Raw genomic sequence first — 17928 nt, 5'->3', positions numbered from 1 at the left:
GGTGTGTTATGATTGGTTAATTTGCCATCTCGAATTTCAATGTTTTTCATTTCTTTTTTTTAATGGCAAAGTCAACTGGAACAAGTATGGACGGAGGGGATTTTATTAGTTTTGCAGTACAAAACCAATTGAATGAGTTAAAGAAGTCAATTCATGTGATCATATTTCACTAAGCACCAGTGAGGAGTTTGAGGAAGTTTCCTGCAGTCTCTTGAATGGTGCAAGTGGTTCTCTGGGATTCTGTGGTGAGCCAAGGCAGCATATGTTTTTAGGTTTCTAGTTTTCACTTGGATATGCACTACATCAACATATACTCATTTTGTTTTGATCCATATATATTGTTGATGATGTTCCTTAGTTTTTCACTTGTTATTCAGTCAGTTCTGTCTAATGTGATATTTGGATGAAGCACTGAGGTTCTTGGTTTTAGAGCATCTGTTTTTATTAGCTTTCTGAACCTTTGGCTTGCTGAGTGTCTCATATTCATAAATAAAAACTATCAAAAAGATGAGCTTTTTCTCTGGTCCATTGTGTGTTTATCGTACTATTATTCATTATGTGTCTCAATCAGTCTTCTGTTTTGTTTGTTATTGTGGAGTTTTATCTTGTACTTCTTCTTTACTGTGAGCTCAGGCATGTAGTATTGCTGGTAGCAATGATGCCCTGATTATCAGTTTGTTGTTTGAAATACACAAGTTTTAGACACTGCATGTTTTGCACAAAGTGGTGCTCCTTAACCGCATAATTCGTTACGAAATGGCATATGCATGAGAGCTGTAGAATCCTTAGTTGAAGGCATATGCAATGACTAAAGGACGTTTGATAAAGAGTCCTAGATTTATGTTATCTTGATTGGTTTGTCTATTCAGTAACAAACAATAAGCAGAATATGCTTCTACTATTTCCTGTTCTGGTTAAATTGATATGTTATGGTAGAAAATTATATAGTGCGTGTCTATTAAAATGTGGGAATGCCCTTTTGGGCATGTAATGTTAGTCTGAAGGTGTTTCTCTCTGGAGAATTTTGTGCTATAGTTCTAGACAAGATAAAGTGCCACAGCTAATTTACTAATGAGGATTAGGTTGATCAATTTGTAGCCTTTGTTAACATGATAATATATTATGATCAGTATTTCTTTTCAGAGACTAAACTGAGATTCGACAAATTTGTATATCAGGTTTTCAAGACGCATCCATATTGTGTGCATGTGTGTGTATGTGTGTTTTTTTTTTTTTCTTTCAAATGGCAGCATGGCATAGAAATGAGATAGACCTGCAGGCTGCATCAAAAGGTTAACATAGGCAAGCTAGGTGTGCATTCAGTCAGTTTGGTTCTTAACTGAATTGAAACCAAGAACCAAAACCCCAAACTACAGAATATGAATAACCCAACCAAAATATGGATTTGGTTCATAGGTTCTGATTTCAGCAAACAAAAACTCACAAAAACCACTTCTACTCTCATCAGAAGTTCCCAACAAAACATAGAAACAAACCCAAACCATGTTCAGATTTCAACAAACATTCCAACAATACAAAATCTAACATGAACAAGATAAAGAATAATAAAGTAAACTCAATGAAACAATCAGGTTTCTCCCAATCAATTTCAAGAATTAAACCAAAATAGATCTTATACTTTCAACAAACAATACAAATTCAATAATCAAAGTTCCCAACAAAACATAGAAACAAATCCAAACCATGTTCAGATTTCAACAAACATTCCGACAATACAAAATCTAACATGAACAAGATAAAGAATAATAAAGTAAACTCAATGAAACAATCAGGTTTCTCCCAATCAATTTCAAGAATTAAACCAAAATAGATCTTATACTTTCTACAAACAATACAAATTCAATAATCAAAGTTCCCAACAAAACATAGAAACAAATCCAAACCATGATCAGATTTCAACAAACATTCCAACAATACAAAATCTAACATGAACAAGATAAAGAATAATAAAGTAAACTCAATGAAACAATCAGGTTTCTCCCAATCAATTTCAAGAATTAAACCAAAATAGATCTTATACTTTCAACAAACAATACAAATTCAATAATCACTTAAAACAATTTCAATTAGTCAAATAACAAAATCTGGAGTGGAGACTTGAGTCAGCATGAGAAATAAGAGATTTGGATTGTGATGAATCGAACAGGAGAGGTGAGGGAGTCGACTCAGTAATGGCTTGAGATGCAGCATAAAGATTCGAGATGTGAACATCAACGGTGAGAACGAGAACATCGATGGCTTCTTCTTGTGACTCTCATCTGGCTTCATCTTGTGAGAATATTGATGACAAGACCTGAGCTAGCCTATGGCTTCACTGGAGAGTGAGAGAGCCAGGGGGACAACTTGTGAGCAATGGGACAGATGAGAGAAAAGCGAAGGGTTTGAAATGAAGCACAGGATCGAAGAGAAAAAGTGTGTATAAATACCTATGTAAAACAATACAAAATTTGACTATCTAGGTTATATTGAGTTATTCCAGATAGTTTCGATCTTAATAACCAAACTGAAATTCTCTAAAATAACTAATCAAAACTGAACCGAAAGATTGAATTAAATTAAATCGGTTTGGTTTTTCAATTAAAGCTGAAATGTGCTCACCACTACTAGCTAATTAAATGTTGTTCAAAGATCATTTTCTCATGAAGAATGAGAGATGGCATGATTGCTATTCATAGGCCAACTCATTGCACAAAGTTATGATTGGTGATCAGGATAGACCTGAGATTGAGAATCGCATGAGAAGACATATGAAAATGCCTTATCAATTGTTGTAATTGAGAACCAGCAAGTTTTGTCATTTTATTATGTTGACAGAAACATTTACAAATATATCTAAATGTTCTTGTGTGCTTTTGTGCCACTGTAAGGGCTGACATTAATTTCTGTTTGCCTCTTTTCATTTGGCTAGGATGTTGGTTTGTGGTTGGAAGAGATAAATCTGGGTAGCTACCGCCAGATTTTCAAGGAAAATGGTGTCAATGGAGAATATCTGGAGGGTATGTCCATGTTCACAACTGAACAGATTCTACGGTTTATAAGGCGATGTCACATGAAATGGGGAGACTTCATTACACTGTGTAAGGAGCTCAGACGAATAAAAGGTTTTCACTCGTTCACTCTCCATATCTATATATTTCATGCACCTGACTACCTGTTTTAAAAAATTGGCATATGCTTGCTGTGTCATTAAAATGTTAACCCTGAGTTTGTTGACATTGTCAGGGAACTGGCTAAAAACTTTCATAACAATGGCCTCCTTTTTTTTGTTTTTTTTTCCATAGTGCATTTTTATTTAAATGTGAGATGATTTTTTTTTCTTATGCTTCTCTTAGACAAAGTAAAGCATGTCCTTTTGAAAATAAGGTAGTGTCTCCCATATGTCCAAATATTTAAGACATGGAACTCGGTTGTGGATGTAGCTTAGGAAATGTGCCTGTTAGACAGATATCGTTTTTATCCTGTTCGTTCTGGAATGTGATCTTAATTAAGTTGCTTTTATTGATATCATTCACAGATATCGTTTTTATCCTGTTCGTTCTGGAATGTGATCTTAATTAAGTTGCTTTTATTGATATCATTCCAGTGGCTTGCCTAAAAGGAGAGCAAAAAGTGCGCAGGCCATGGTGGGCTCCGTCCTGCCTCTCTATAGTCTTTGTTAAGGTGGCAAAACGCAACAGACAGTCGAGAGTTGTTTCCTTGAAGCTGGAACCCTGAAGCAAGACCGTATGTGTATGTATTTGTAGTTTTATTTTTGTTTAGGGAGCACAACAGTAGAGAACTCAACTTGTCTTCAATATGGCAAGGTGCTGGTAAAAGTTCTTCAACGGAGAACTTTCTTTCGTATACGGGTTTTTTCTTTTTATATATATTTTGTTTCTGATGATTTGCAGTTGTAATCCTGTTTCAATCCTGGGAGCGGAATATAATGAATGTGATATCAAGGAAATCACTGTAATATGGATCAGTTGTGAAGAAATTCGATCTTGGACATTCTCTACAGAAATTTTATAGCAACTATTTGTCCCTCGAGTATTTAATCATCGGGATCCTTAGCTTTGTGCTTTGCTTTTAAATGTATAATATGGATCATTTGCCTGGGAAAACGCTTTAAGCTGTGGAGCTCCTGTTCTAACAATGCCATTATCCACATTGTAGCTAGTATTGTATACATTAAGAGTTCAAATCAAAGTGTTTGGTAGATTCAAATCAATCATTTTGCATGTCGGATAATCAGGATGCTCTTCCGAGTTCATATGTAATTGATTGTTGGGTGCATCTTCAAAACTCTCTCAAATAAGTAAATTAGTGGAGGCATGCTCAAAACCAGCAAACAAAAAATGTCCAGTATTCGGAGCTCAATTAGATAAGAAACAAGACAAACATAAAGTGAATCTATTTTGTAACTTTGCACAACCAGGAAGCGAGCAAGATGCATGAATATAGTTTTGGAATGAGGTATGGTTGGGTTGAACTGAAATAGTTCTCAAGAGTATTGACAAGTAACATGACACCTGTCCATTTGGTTGAGTGATGGAATTATGAATGCAATGCATATGCACCAAGTGCATCATCATATCCGCCGTGCACAAACAGAGGCTTCCATCATCACTTAGAATATGGGATGGTAATGCGAGTAAACCCATTTATCATCATTGTTTTGTGAGTAAAACTAACAATTTGATTAAAATTTTTATAAATAATTTCATTGATTTTTAGTTGATGATCAAAATTTTTAGAATTCATAATTACCGAAAATACTTTTATCAAAATAACTAAATTTTGTTATTTCACGATCTAAACAAATTTGACCAACATATATATATTCAATATTATCACAAGAAAGAAAGTTGAAATGTAAGAATAGTGTAAGATTGATGATAACTAAGTTAAAGCTAGGGCCTTCTAATTTGAATGGCTCATTTTAATTGGTCAAGGTTAAACAGCTATTGATTCATTTTTATAGTTTTAAAGGACCCTTTTGCCATAATTTTCTGGAATATATATAGATAGGTTACGCAGTTTAAATTGAATTAGTCTAACATTATGTCAAGAAAGAAAGTAAAATAAAGTAAGTTTTTATTGTAAGATTCCATGAAATAAAATTTGTTTATTGTTTCTAAATTTTTTATTTTCTTTTTATTGTTTATGGAGAAGGGAAATTTTTTAAAGATATTTAGAATTCTAAAAGAAAAAAAATATTCTTAACTTGCAAACATTTTATTTTAAAAAATCTCAAACTCTAAAAACTAAAATGACTATTTTTACCTTAAAGTTGTATTCAATAGTTAAATAATTCTTTTAAGTATTTCCAGATCCAAATAAGCTCAGAACAAATAAGTTAAAATTAACAGCAATGAATAATGCAGTTAAAAAATTTGGTATTAGTTAATAATTAATAATTAAAGATAATTTTTATACTTTATAAATAAAAAAAATTATAATACTTCTAACTATACGGATAACCACCAGATTTCTTACACGCTTGAATGAGACCGAACTCTAAAAAAAAATACAGTCTCAAAACTCATCAAGCCGCAGTAAGTACACTAGCTCAACATCGTGCAATCCAGTTCGAAGGCGTGAAGTAGGTTGAACTATACACACATAGATCTACCTAAGGAAAGTGTAGTCCGATGATATGACAAGAGATAAAGAGAGGTACTCTTGAGTCGTGTCCGTGTCCCGAGAGAAATTAAATAGCTGCTTAATACCTCCGATGACGTGACAAGAGTTAAGGAGATGTATTATAAATTGTATTCCGAGAGAAACTAAATAGATGCTAGAAGAGATATTCTGAGTTGTCCGTGCATATAGTCTGCGAGATAAAAATAAATAGTAGACAAAAGAAAAAGTTATAAAAAAAAAAAAGGTGGTGACTTATACTCGTACCGTAAATACTATTTTTTGTCCGACCAAAACAGTGACCATAACATGCAAAGAACAACTCCTAAGGATTTGCTTCACAAAATTTCTAAAGCCTAGTGCCTGCCCTTTTTTGACAGCGACCTGCCTCCTGTCTTCCCCTTCCAGTGAGTTGAAGCTTATTTGGATTCTGAAATATTTGAAGGGCTTATTTAACTATTCAATAAAACTGGGGTTAAAATAATCATTTACCAATAAAAAACTCTTATTACATAAGGCCTTGTTTGGCTGGTGGTTTTCCATGGTTATATATTATATTGTTCCATAGATAACTATGTTTGGAAAGATTGTGTTGCGTATTGTATTGTTTTTTTTGGTTAAATTACATGGTTATAAAACCATGAAAACTCATACACTCTTTAACACCATGGAAAACTATACATTAACGCAATCGTGGGAAATCATCATCCAAACAAGGTCTAAGAGAACCTCGTGCCTCTGCTGTACCATCATGTGCCGGAACCCAGCCCATTTGATCAACTACTTCATTCCTCCCAAAAACAGTGAAAAAGGAATTCAAATTTCTCCCACTCAGCACGCCTTAGTCCCTTTCATTTTCACCAACTTATAAACCCTAAAACCTCACTGTCTTGTTCCTCCAGGCTTCATTTCCTCTCTCAAGCTCTGGAAGTTCAAAAGTCATGTTTTCTCCTGGAATTAAGAGGACGCATCTCAGCTCGCGAAAGGATCGTAATCTAGGGCACAAAGCACCTGATTCTCCGATCACACCGCTACAGGAGAGCCGTAAATCTCTTCAAGATAATTCGATTCCTAACAGGCCTAGCACCGGTACTCCTGCTCCTTGGGCTCCTCGCCTTTCTGTTCTTGCCCGGTATTTTTTATGCATTTGCTTTAACTCTATTTCTAAAAGAATCTTGTGTTTAGTGTGTTACTTTATAATACTGATTTACGCAACTGTGTAATTATGGTCGATTGAATTTATAGTTGCTATGTATTTGTGTGATAGCTTTGAGCTATTACCATTCAGGTGTTGTTCGCACTAATTTTTGAATTGTGAAAGTTCTGTGATATTGATTCTTACGGTTTCTGTAATTGTTGTCAATTGAAGATGTTTGTTTGGCTAGATTGTGGCATCGAGATTGTATATTGTGTGGCTATCATTTGATTTTTTGTGAATGACAGTGTTGCGTTTGACTAGTGCAGTGGCAATATGCTAGGATTGCTTGGAAACTGTGAGCATTTATAGTAGATTATATGAATTTTTGAGATAAATAATTGAAGAAATTGAACTCTGCATATCAAGTGTGCTTTCATATGAAATCTTGGTATTCTTCTTTAATCGGTTGGAGCGTGGTAGTGATTTATGGACTTTTTTTTTTCATCTTCCTATTTTCCTTTTTTTCATCTTCCTATTTTCCTTTTTTTTTCATACTCCCTGGTGCTTCATATCTGTGTATATTTTACCCACCGTTTTTGAGACATGGTCATATTTTGGCTGAATAGAGTAAAATATGCCTATTACCAACTTGAAATTGATGGAAATTATGTATACATATAAGATCGATTTGTGTGGATTTCTTAGTCCCTTTACTTAATACAATAGAGATCAATAGTTTGCTTCAACTTCAATGGATGGACTTCTTACTTGTCTGCCGCTCATCTGAACTTCATTACCTTACTGTGGTTTTTTCTAAAGTTGAATGAAAGTCTGTTCCCTTCTCCCCAATACCTTCTTTCTCTTCACGCATGACCACATATGCATATGTGTCTGTGTGTCTGTGTGCGTGTATGAAGGCCAGCTAGATTTTAGATTGCTACCACATCATAATATTTACGTGGGAACAATGGGTAGACTGAATAATTCTTCCTAACCCACTAGTTTCTCCCTTCAGTTGCATAACAATACATGGACATCGTGAAATTTTATAAATCAGTGTTAAGAGGAAACATATGAACAGACCTAGTTTGAGATTTGGAAAGTTTTAGCTCCAAGAGAAAACAAGGAAACAAAAAAACTATATTGTGATCTCACCAAATACTTTTTGAAGTTATTTGGACAAATCATCCTTTAATTGTTTGCCTCCCAATGCTAAATTTATAATGTAATTCTTCTCTTCTCTTGCTTCCAATGTTCTGTTTTTCAGAGTAGTGTCCCTCCTCTCTGTTGAGGTCCAGAGTGTAGTGTTAGTTTTAATATTTCTTATTGTATTCCTCCTAGAATCCCACCAGCAAACAAAAGTGATAAAGGGAATGAGGCAGATCCAATTAAACCTGTATATGTTGGAGAGTTCCCCCAATTAGTTCGTGCTGAACAGGCTAGCTTTCTGCAGAAGCATATTCCTGGTTTGTATGCTTAGATCCAAAAATTTTGGACCATTCTAAGTTTCTGGAAATGTTACTACTAAACTGACATATGTTATTTGGCAGGCGATGGATGTATATCTGGTGGAATGGATAAGGAAACATGCCTTTCTTGGGTTATCTGTGGAAACAGACTCTTCATATGGAGTTACTTATCATCTGTGGCTTCAAAAGATTGCATTGTTCTTGAACTTCCTTCAAATGTTTCAGATGGTAGAGATAATGGAAAAAGTCTATATGAGGGTAGCAATTGGATGCTTTGTGTTGTCAACTGGGATAAATCCTGCAAGGGAAGAAAAAAAGTTGTACCCAGTTACTATTCTGCTGGTATTGTAATGTGTAACCAAAAAACTCAAGTTGTCATCTACTGGCCTGACATCTATTCTGAAGAGGGATCTATTCCTGTTATCTGTCAATTATCTGCTGATGAATTGGAGGCAACTTCTTCCTCTGTTGATGGAAAGACCACCACAAACAGGCAGCAACAGCATAACAGGACTGGAAGTAGTTCAATTGGATTGAATTATTTTAACTCTTTGATTGCTTCGCCAGTGCCTGGTCTCCAGAATGTGTGTGTTGCTTTGGTTTGTAGTTCCAAAGGTGAGCTGTGGCAATTTTATTGCAGCCCCACTGGCATTAGACGCAGTAAATTATATCAGGACGAAGTAAGTTCATCCTTCAAAGGAAATGATAATGGTCAATTTGTGGGGAGCAAAGGTTATCCAAGGTCCCTTATCTGGCATTCTTCTCTTCATTCCATGGATGATTCTAGTAGGCAGTTTCTTCTATTGACTGATCATGAGATACAATGCTTTAGTATTGCATTTCGTCCTGATTTAAATGTGTCAAAGCTCTGGTCTCATGAAATTGTTGGTACTGATGGAGATTCAGGCATTAAAAAGGATTTGGCTGGTCAGAAACGCATCTGGCCATTGGATGTGCATGTGGATGATCAAGGTAAAGTGATCACAGTTCTTGTTGCCACATTTTGTAAGGATAGGGTTAGTGGTTCAAGCTATACACAGTATTCTCTGCTGACCATGCAATGTAAGTCTAGAGTAAACATTTCCTCTGATATGCATGAAAAGGTTTTGGAGAAAAAGGCTCCAATTCAAGTGATAATCCCAAAAGCAAGACTAGAAGATGAGGATTTCTTATTCTCAATGAGACTTAGGGTAGGAGGCAGGCCATCAGGATCAGCAATCATACTTTCTGGTGATGGAACGGCTACAGTATCCCATTATTATAGGAATTCAACCCGTCTCTATCAGTTTGATCTCCCTTATGATGCTGGAAAAGTTCTGGATGCATCAGTTCTTCCTTCTGCTGATGATGGTGAAGATGGTGCATGGGTTGTGTTAACTGAGAAGGCAGGGATATGGGCAATACCCGAAAAAGCTGTTGTGCTTGGTGGAGTTGAACCACCTGAGAGAAGCTTGTCACGTAAAGGGAGCTCAAATGAAGAATCTGCAGAAGAAGAGAGAAGAAACATCACATTTGCAAGCAACATTGCTCCTAGAAGAGCTAGTTCTGATGCGTGGGATGCTGGTGGTAGACAAAGGGCTGTTATTACTGGAATTGCTCACCGATCTGCTGGTGATGAAGAATCAGAAGCTTTACTTGGTCAGCTTTTCCATGATTTTCTGTTAACTGGGCAGGTAGATTCCTCATTCCAAAAGCTTCAAAACTCTGGGGCATTTGAAAGGGATGGAGAAACAAATGTTTTTGCCCGGACAAGCAAATCTATTGTTGACACCTTAGCTAAACACTGGACAACTACCAGAGGTGCTGAAATTGTGGCTCTGACCATAGTATCCAGCCAACTAATAGAGAAGCAGCAAAAGCATGAAAGATTTCTTCAGTTTCTTGCTTTATCCAAGTGTCATGAGGAGCTATGTACAAAACAGAGTATGGTTTATTGCATATTTCAATTTTATATGCATTTTTGTCTTGTGTCTGTGGCGGGTGTTGAGACGGTTTGTAAATCTGTCCTATAGGTAGTTTGGGGATGGGTGGGATACTTTTTGACTAGTATATAAAGTCGATAATACAGAAAAAAAAAAAGAAATATGTCACGCCTAACTAGAGCTTTCTTTTAGCAGGACAGTCTTTGCAAATAGTCTTGGAACATGGTGAAAAGCTTGCCGGAATGATTCAACTGAGAGAACTGCAAAATGTGATCAGCCAGAACCATTCAATTGCAGCTGGCTCCCCACATTCTAGTTCAGAAGCTCAAATTTCAGGAGCTCTTTGGGATCTTATTCAGTTAGTTGGTGAAAGAGCCCGTCGGAGCACTGTTCTTCTTATGGACAGAGACAATGCTGAAGTGTTCTACAGTAAGGTTTCTGATATTGAAGAAGTATTTTATTGCTTAGACAAACACTTAGAGTATGTAGTAAGTGAGGAACAACCACTAGAGGTTCAGATCCGGAGAGCTTGTGAACTCTCAAATGCAGTTGTCTCTGTGTTTCACACTGCTGCACTTTACAGAAATGAGCATCACATATGGTATCCACCGCCTGAGGGCCTAACACCTTGGTGTTGTAAACCTGTGGTGCGGAATGGACTGTGGAGAGTTGCATCTTTCATGCTCCAGTTGCTAAATGAAACCACTGGACTAAAAGATTCTATAAAATCTGATCTGTATAGTCATCTGGAAGTACTGGCTGAAGTTCTTCTTGAGGCATATGCTGGCGCTATTACAGCTAAACTTGAGTGTGGAGAAGAACATAAAGGTCTGCTTAAAGAGTATTGGAATAGGAGGGATTCTCTTCTTGACTGCCTCTATCAAAAACTGAAAGATTTTGTGGAAGGCGCGCACCAGGTTAAACTCATGCTGTCACAATTTTGTTCTTTTAATGCCAAAGTTAAGTATCAAATGACCCTTGAACTTACCTATTTTCAGGGTTTGAATATAGGAACCAATGAACAAAATGGGGAAGTCCTTAGAAAGCTTTCTTCAACTTTGCTGTCCATTGCAAAAAAGCATGAAGGGTACAACACTATGTGGAGTATATGTTGTGACCTCAATGATGCAGTATTGCTGAGAAATCTTATGGTATTGTATTTCTTATATATAATTTTTTAAAGAGAAAAGTATATACGAGTCCCATGTGGTTTAGGCTATTTTCAACCGGGTCCTGTGTTTTGACTTCTCACTAACAAATACCTTGCCGATTCTTCCATTAGCAAAGTGTGTCCATCTTTCTAAAACTATCCACTAATATTGACATGGCGTTATATTTAATTAAGAATATTTTTTATTATAAAGTTGGGTTCCATTTTACATAAAATAAATTAAATGCAGGAGCCTCCTACCAAAACCAAATTGTTGAATTGATCAAGGGTTTTGTCTCTCTCTCTTTCTTCATCTGACCTGATGAAGGGAGAAATCTCACTGTCTCTATTCATGATCATTCTTCTGTTTTGATCTTCTACTCCACCATGAGCATCAGCAATCCATTGGTTGTCTCCATTGATAGTTTTGGAAAGACCCATTGTTTGTTTATACCCAAGTGGTTCTCAAACACAGTGGATGAAAGTTGGAACTTTTTTCTTCATTTCAACAATATAATGAGACCTGTTTTCTAATTAACATAGCATCGGTTATTGTGGTACTATAACCTAAAAAAGTAATTAGGGAAGGTATGCTAGTTACCGCTGCCATTGATTTTTCCTTGTGGGGGGATGGAGAATCTGAGGATGGTGCTCTTGACCCCCAATTATGATCAAAGTGGTGCTAGTGGGTTTCATATGATAGCACAGTGTTAATAAGCAATTTAATAATGTGGGTCAAATGAGACAGGCCAGGAACGTTGTCTTCTTTAGGAGATGAAAAGGCATGACTATACTCTGGAAGCAGGGAGCTGGAAACATGCAATAAAATGGACAAATATGACAATGGCTTTCAACCATCAAGAAAGGCAGATTATCCTTTGTGGACATCCGTCCCTGACCATTGCTCTGGTGCACTTGGCTACTATCAGAAAATTTGTGAATGTTTATAAAACTTGTTACTGAATGCAAGGACAACACTGCTTTGCTTTGCTGTTTTGAAATTCAGTTTCTTTAGTAAACTGGCTTTACAGATTAGGATAGGATGGAGTTGAATCTCTATAACCAGTACCTATATGATACACAAAACTTGAAACTATCACTGGATTTGAAGGAATAGGATTATGGTGGATGACAAGTAAGGTTTGGAACATTTAGGATTTTGTTTAATTTTATTGATTACAAAAGAGAACTTGGTATTTGAACGAATAGATTGCCTGAAATTTGGTGGTGTAAAGAAATTAAGATTTACATGATGCACAGGGAAATTTGATTGATGTGTTATGGGGTGTTGGATGAAGAATTTGAGTGATATAGGCATGGGTCAATTAATAGAGCTTGCATATTGAAGTTGAAGGCTGAATTGATTGGATGTCCACTGTAATTGAAGAGTAACTGAAATAATAAGTGGGACTTTGAAAGGATGAAACAGGAGCAAAATTCATTTGCAGACACCAAATAGCCTTTAAGATTCAAAATATGACTCAATTCTTTTAGGTTGCATTTGGACAGGTGGAGGTGTATAGTGAAAGCATTTGGTCTTGATGCTATAGTTAAATCTCTTATTATAATAATTACAAGAAATTTTTAACAACCAAGGGTGATGTGTCCCACATAGATTCTAGAGGGTGGTCTTGGGTGTTATGTGAATGTGTTTGCAATCTCTAGGCTTTGAGATGGAGCTAGGCGGATTCATACCATTTGATATCAGAGCCATCCCCCTATGGGTCGGTGGGACATGTATGAAGGTTTTTCATGAGGTCGTGCAATTTAAAGCAGTGGGAATGATGTGTCCTCCATCAGTTCTAGAGGCTGGCCGGTGTTATATTATAGGTTTGCAGATCTTCCCTGTGAGCAAGCTTGTGAGGTGGAGGTAGGCAGGCTAGTGTAAAAGGGATTTTTTTTCCTTTGACCAACATACCCTCTTGGTGCAGGGTCAATGATTTTAACCCAAAGTTTCCAAGTTGGTTTACTTCTTTGTGGCTGTCTGCTTGATGCATCGTATCATAATATCTTTTGTCAAATAAGAACATAGAAACTATTGATCTGTAAAATGGGGAAGGGGGTCTCATTTTGTTTCAATGTGTTGAAATTGGTGGAGAGTGTGTCGATGTTGTCTGTAAATAATTATCGCGCATGTGCTCTGTTGTTGGTTAAATGTTTCAAGAGATTAGTCAAGGCAATTTTACCTGAGACAGAATCAAATTTCTAATGTCTTTTGTAGTTATTGGAAGCTTTTATAAGTTTACTGGGCTTTTCTCCTTTTCCTGAAAAAAAAAAGTTATCATATTTCTCTGTTTAATTGAATGCTGATCTTTTTTTGTGTTGCTTTCATATGTTAAATGTGTCAAGGGATGTAAACCATATGTTAATTATACATGTTTCTTGTTCTTTTATTGTTTTACCATTATGTATTAGCTTTTGATCACTCCATGGAGAAAGATCATCTACTTATTATTTCCTTGCTTCAATTGTTGCTTCTATTTTTCTTCAGCATGAGAGCATGGGGCCTAAGGGAGGTTTCAGTTTTTTTGCATTTAAACAACTGTATGAAAAGCGGCAATTTTCCAAGCTTCTACGGCTTGGGGAGGAGTTCCAGGAAGAGTTATCTATTTTTTTAAAACATCATCAGGATCTGCTTTGGCTTCATGAGTTGTTTCTTCATCAGTTTTCCTCAGCTTCTGAAGCTCTTCATGCTTTGGCTGTTTCTCAAGATGAACACTCTTTTTCTGAAGCTGAAGAGGGTGAAGACCCTGAGCACACTGGTATGATATCAACACTAGCAGATAGAAAGCGTCTTTTGAACCTCTCAAGGATTGCTGCCATGGCAGGTATGATCTAAATTATGTGAACTTGAGATTGGTGTTGTTCATATAAACTGCAAATTCAAGCAAACAAAAATAGTTACAGATTTGTTTCTGCAAATAGTTGGAGTCATATTGACAAACCAAGGTGTTTCTGGTTCTATGCAATCAAATAGTTGGATTGACGTTGATACAACCAAGCTTGAGCTTTCTGGTTGAGGCTCTGTTACCATGTCAAGAACGACCTAGAAGCTCAAGCTTTTAGGTGAATCACAACTGGAAGTAGTTTGCTATCTCTAGTAGTTGCTTTCAGTTATAAATGGAGGCAGCCTTTAATTTAAACTCATTTCTAAAATCTTTATAAACCAAGATTTTGGAGAATCAGGTTGAAACAAATTGTGAACTGACTAATGAAATTGGTTAAGCCAAACATTGCTTAATGGATATTTGCCCTTTTTTTTTTTGGTTTGTTTTTAGAAGAGTGAATTAAGGGATTAGTTTGGTCTTTAGAAGGGGCATATGGTTCAGTTAGTTGAATAATTGAATAATGATCACTCCTGTCTTCATGGAATTCCCTTTTCCTGCAGCCAATTATTGTCTTTCAGATTATGTGTAGGATTCTTTCTCCTTGATTATTATGGTGCTTGTTTTATTGTGTAACTTTATCAGATTCGGAGGGTTTTGCTCTTTGCAATAGTAATAAGTAAAGTCTGTTATTTTTTATTTTTCCTTGGTAATTATAGTTTTTACCAAGTCAATACTGGGTGTTGATGGTACTGAAGGATCCTGTACAGGGAGATGCTTAGCTGAGAAATGGAGACAACTCAACTAAACCTTAATTTCAATCTCATTGCCAGCTATATGGATGATTTCCACCTGACTATTTTTTTAATTATTTTTTTAAAAACTACATTAGCAGGTAAAGATGCTGGTTCTGGGGCAAAGGTTATGCGCATTGATGCAGATTTGAAGATTTTGAAATTGCAGGTGTGTTCTATGTTATTCGTGAAGTTATTTCTGTCTTATTCATATTTCTGTAGGACCAATATCTGTTTTTGGGACATAAAAATTGATTATTTTAACATTAGGAGTTCTACAACTTTTTTCCATCTGCCTTCCCAGATGTTCAAAAAAAATTCTATATTCACCCTCTAAAACTTCAAGGGTGCGTTTGGTTCACACATTTGGAATCAAAATTAGTGTTGGAATCGGAATAATGTGGAATCAGAATCAAATTCCCTTTAAAGGTGTTTGGATTGCATATATAAGATGTGGAACTAGAGTCAAAGTTACTTTGTATTTAATGAAAATCTATCTAAAATTTTCCTATATTTTAGACAATAATTTAATATAAAAATCTCGTTATTCAAATAAAATAATGTGTTGGATCAAATTTTATCATTCTAAGATTTTTAAATCAGACACATTAGAATTTAGTCCTATAGTTTAGTGAAACTTACAGTTTAGTTCATGTATTTTGTAAAAAAATTCAAGGGCTTATTTGTAAATAATTATCATACTTGGAGCTTAATTTGTAAAAAAATGTAGGGCTTATTGATAATAATTATAGTATATGGGAATCAATTTATAATAATATAAGGACTTATTTGCAAATAAATAATATTTAGTAATCAATTTGTAAAACTGTAGGTACTTATCTGCAAACGCAAATAATAATATATTATGGATCAATTTGTAGTAAAGATTTTCAATTTTGTATATACATTTTTACAAATTCATAATATTTACCAATTTGTAGTAAATATTTTAATAAAGATTTCACAACTTTATACTTTTTAAAGTTTCCTTTTTATATATGCAACTTTTACTTTATTTGTTAATATGTTATACCTTAGTATCCAAAAGACTGAATTTTTGTAGTTAGATGTCAATGTATATGACATTTACATATTCGTTCATAAAAATTTCTAAGATCTCATTAGTGAAAAAAATCATATTTATTCTATAAAGTATAAATACTAATCTGTGTAAAGATTTATAAATGAAAGAAAAGAACTAGCACTGTCAAAAACTAAACTGCCAAAAATTATTTGAGGTGGTTAAGTGGAAATGAAACTTTTATTGCTAAAATTTTGTAAAAAAACTTAACACCAAACATTTAAAATACAAAATTAATAAAATTTGATGGCATGACTTGATGACATATTTTTTTAATGACAAGAACCATATAATTCCATATTCACCGATGCAGTTAATGAAATACTATTTTTGTTCATGTATTTCCATTATATGGGTTTGTGTTGTGTGAGAGAGATTATCTTCTTGAGCTTGATTTATTTATTTTTTTCAATGTCTAGATTCATTTTTTTAATTCTAAATCATGATTTTCTGAAGTCTTAGCTTGGTGCATTTATGCCATGATGTTTTCATAGTCTTCAGCTGCTCTTTCTGTTAACTCAAATAAAAACCCTCAGTTGCAATGTACAGGAAAAAGCTCTTAAGCATCCTCAGTATCATCAAGTCTGCACACAAATATTCAAATATTTATTTTCTTACGTTCTCTTGCTGACTGATGGTTTGGCACTTGCAGGAAGAAATTGTGAAGGTCCTTCAGGCGAATGGAGAAGAAATATATGATGGACGGCAGCTGTTCCGTCCGGATGAGCTCATAGATCTATGCCTTAAATCAGATAACCCAGAACTAGCATTGCTAGCTTTTGATGTGTTGGCATGGACAAGCTCCTCATTTCGTAGAAGCCATAGAAACCTTCTGGAGGAGTGTTGGAAGAATGCTGCTGATCAGGATGATTGGGGAAAACTTCATCAAGCATCTTTAGACGAAGGGTGGAGTGACGAGGAAACCCTGCAGCAACTGAAAGACACTGTGCTTTTCCAGGCAGCAAGCAGGTGTTATGGGCCACAAGCAGAAACTATAGAAGAAGGTTTTGAAGAAGTGTTGTCATTGAGGAAAGAAAACTCGGAGGGGTCGCCGATGAAGGATTTGGATTTTTCTGTAGAAGCAATTTTGATGCAGCACAAAGATTTTCCAGATGCAGGGAAGCTAATGCTGACTGCTATCATGTTAGGTAGTGTACAGGATGATATAAAAGTAGAAGAGGGCCCTTCTCCAATGGAATGAGATGGATTACTTTCTGGAATTTTCTTGTGAACTATTAGTGATGTGTAGTGTAGCAGAGTGTTCTTTTATATGCAATGCAATTCACCTGCACGATAACACTCACCTCTTGCAGTGAATCCTGCAGCACTTGGAAAATGAAATATGAGAATTCGTTTTTGTGGAAAATGGAGAATAACCGGCAGGCTTGGCATAGTGTTGGAGCTGTTATTTGAGAAAAAAATATGTTAGTTTGAAGTGTGAAAAAATAATTTAAAATTAAATCTGGTAAGCTTTACAATAAAAATATTAAAATAACATTTAGATTGTTTAGAACTGCATTTCTTTTTTATTTTTTGAAAAAAAAAAAAACAAGGCATTGATTTTTTTTTTCCAGCAGTTTTATGAATTATAATGTTAAGAAGGCACGTTGAAGCAATCTTTCATGCAATGTCTTTTATAGCTTGTGGAGCGACAAAATGCTTTCAATGGGTGTGTGATATATATATATATATTTGAAATGTATATCTCATTAATTAAAGATTAAGCCCAATTGCAGCAAACCAAGGTCAAAACAGTATTTAAAAAACCCTAGCTTTGTATTGTTGGCGATAGTTTGGCCGCTGCCGTCGTTGATTGGTAGGAAACCAGTGAAGGAGGTTAGTGATGCTCGCTTGGAAAGGAGAAAAAACCATTGAAGCACACAACTAACCCCCGTTTTGGAGTTAG

General features: G+C 35.4%; 2 protein-coding genes across 11 annotated transcripts in view; both read left to right on the top strand.

Moving 5' to 3' along the window:
• Positions 1–4035, top strand: part of LOC122721224 — an 8398-nt gene extending 4363 nt beyond the window's left edge. The window contains exons 1-4 of one of the 4 annotated variants that reach the window (XM_043948799.1): positions 22–245; positions 2930–3122; positions 3605–3750; positions 3912–4035. In XM_043948799.1, the coding sequence (XP_043804734.1) occupies positions 216–245; positions 2930–3122; positions 3605–3735 (354 nt within the window). In that variant the 5' untranslated portion in view covers positions 22–215 and the 3' untranslated portion in view covers positions 3736–3750; positions 3912–4035. Of the gene's footprint in view, positions 1–20; positions 246–2929; positions 3123–3604 lie in introns of those variants that run through there. The other 3 variants (XM_043948801.1, XM_021775547.2, XM_043948800.1) reach the window with 3 other exon arrangements.
• A 2368-nt stretch (positions 4036–6403) lies between these two features.
• Positions 6404–17388, top strand: LOC110627722 (nuclear pore complex protein NUP133). 7 transcript variants are annotated; one of them, XM_043948794.1, is made up of 8 exons: positions 6404–6732; positions 8134–8247; positions 8332–10173; positions 10365–11089; positions 11171–11323; positions 13814–14150; positions 15040–15110; positions 16675–17388. In XM_043948794.1, exons 1-8 carry the CDS (start codon positions 6585–6587, stop codon positions 17221–17223), a joined length of 3939 nt encoding a protein of 1312 aa, XP_043804729.1. In that variant the 5' UTR covers positions 6404–6584; the 3' UTR covers positions 17224–17388. The 7 variants fall into 7 exon arrangements, with proteins under 7 accessions (XP_043804729.1, XP_021629764.2, XP_021629766.2 ...); XM_021774072.2 differs by having other exon boundaries at positions 6405–6775; positions 8123–8247; XM_021774074.2 differs by having other exon boundaries at positions 6406–6775; positions 8123–8247; positions 15043–15110.
• Positions 17389–17928: the final 540 nt, after the last annotated feature.

This window comes from Manihot esculenta, chromosome 12, assembly GCF_001659605.2.
Source record: "Manihot esculenta cultivar AM560-2 chromosome 12, M.esculenta_v8, whole genome shotgun sequence".
Classification (NCBI taxonomy): Eukaryota; Viridiplantae; Streptophyta; class Magnoliopsida; order Malpighiales; family Euphorbiaceae; genus Manihot; species Manihot esculenta.
The sequence above is the reverse complement of the archived record's forward strand: the minus strand, read 5'-3'. Positions and strand labels throughout refer to the sequence as shown.

What these genes read in the sequence shown, in the direction of transcription:
- LOC110627722 (XM_021774072.2), top strand. Translation starts at nt 6,585, where the DNA reads ATGTTTTCTCCTGGAATTAAGAGGACGCATCTCAGCTCGCGAAAGGAT. An exon ending in TTGTGGAAGGCGCGCACCAG is followed by an intron (nt 11,090 to 11,170) that starts GTTAAACTCATG and finishes ACCTATTTTCAG; the next exon opens with GGTTTGAATATAGGAACCAA. An exon ending in AAGGATTGCTGCCATGGCAG is followed by an intron (nt 14,151 to 15,039) that starts GTATGATCTAAA and finishes AAACTACATTAG; the next exon opens with CAGGTAAAGATGCTGGTTCT.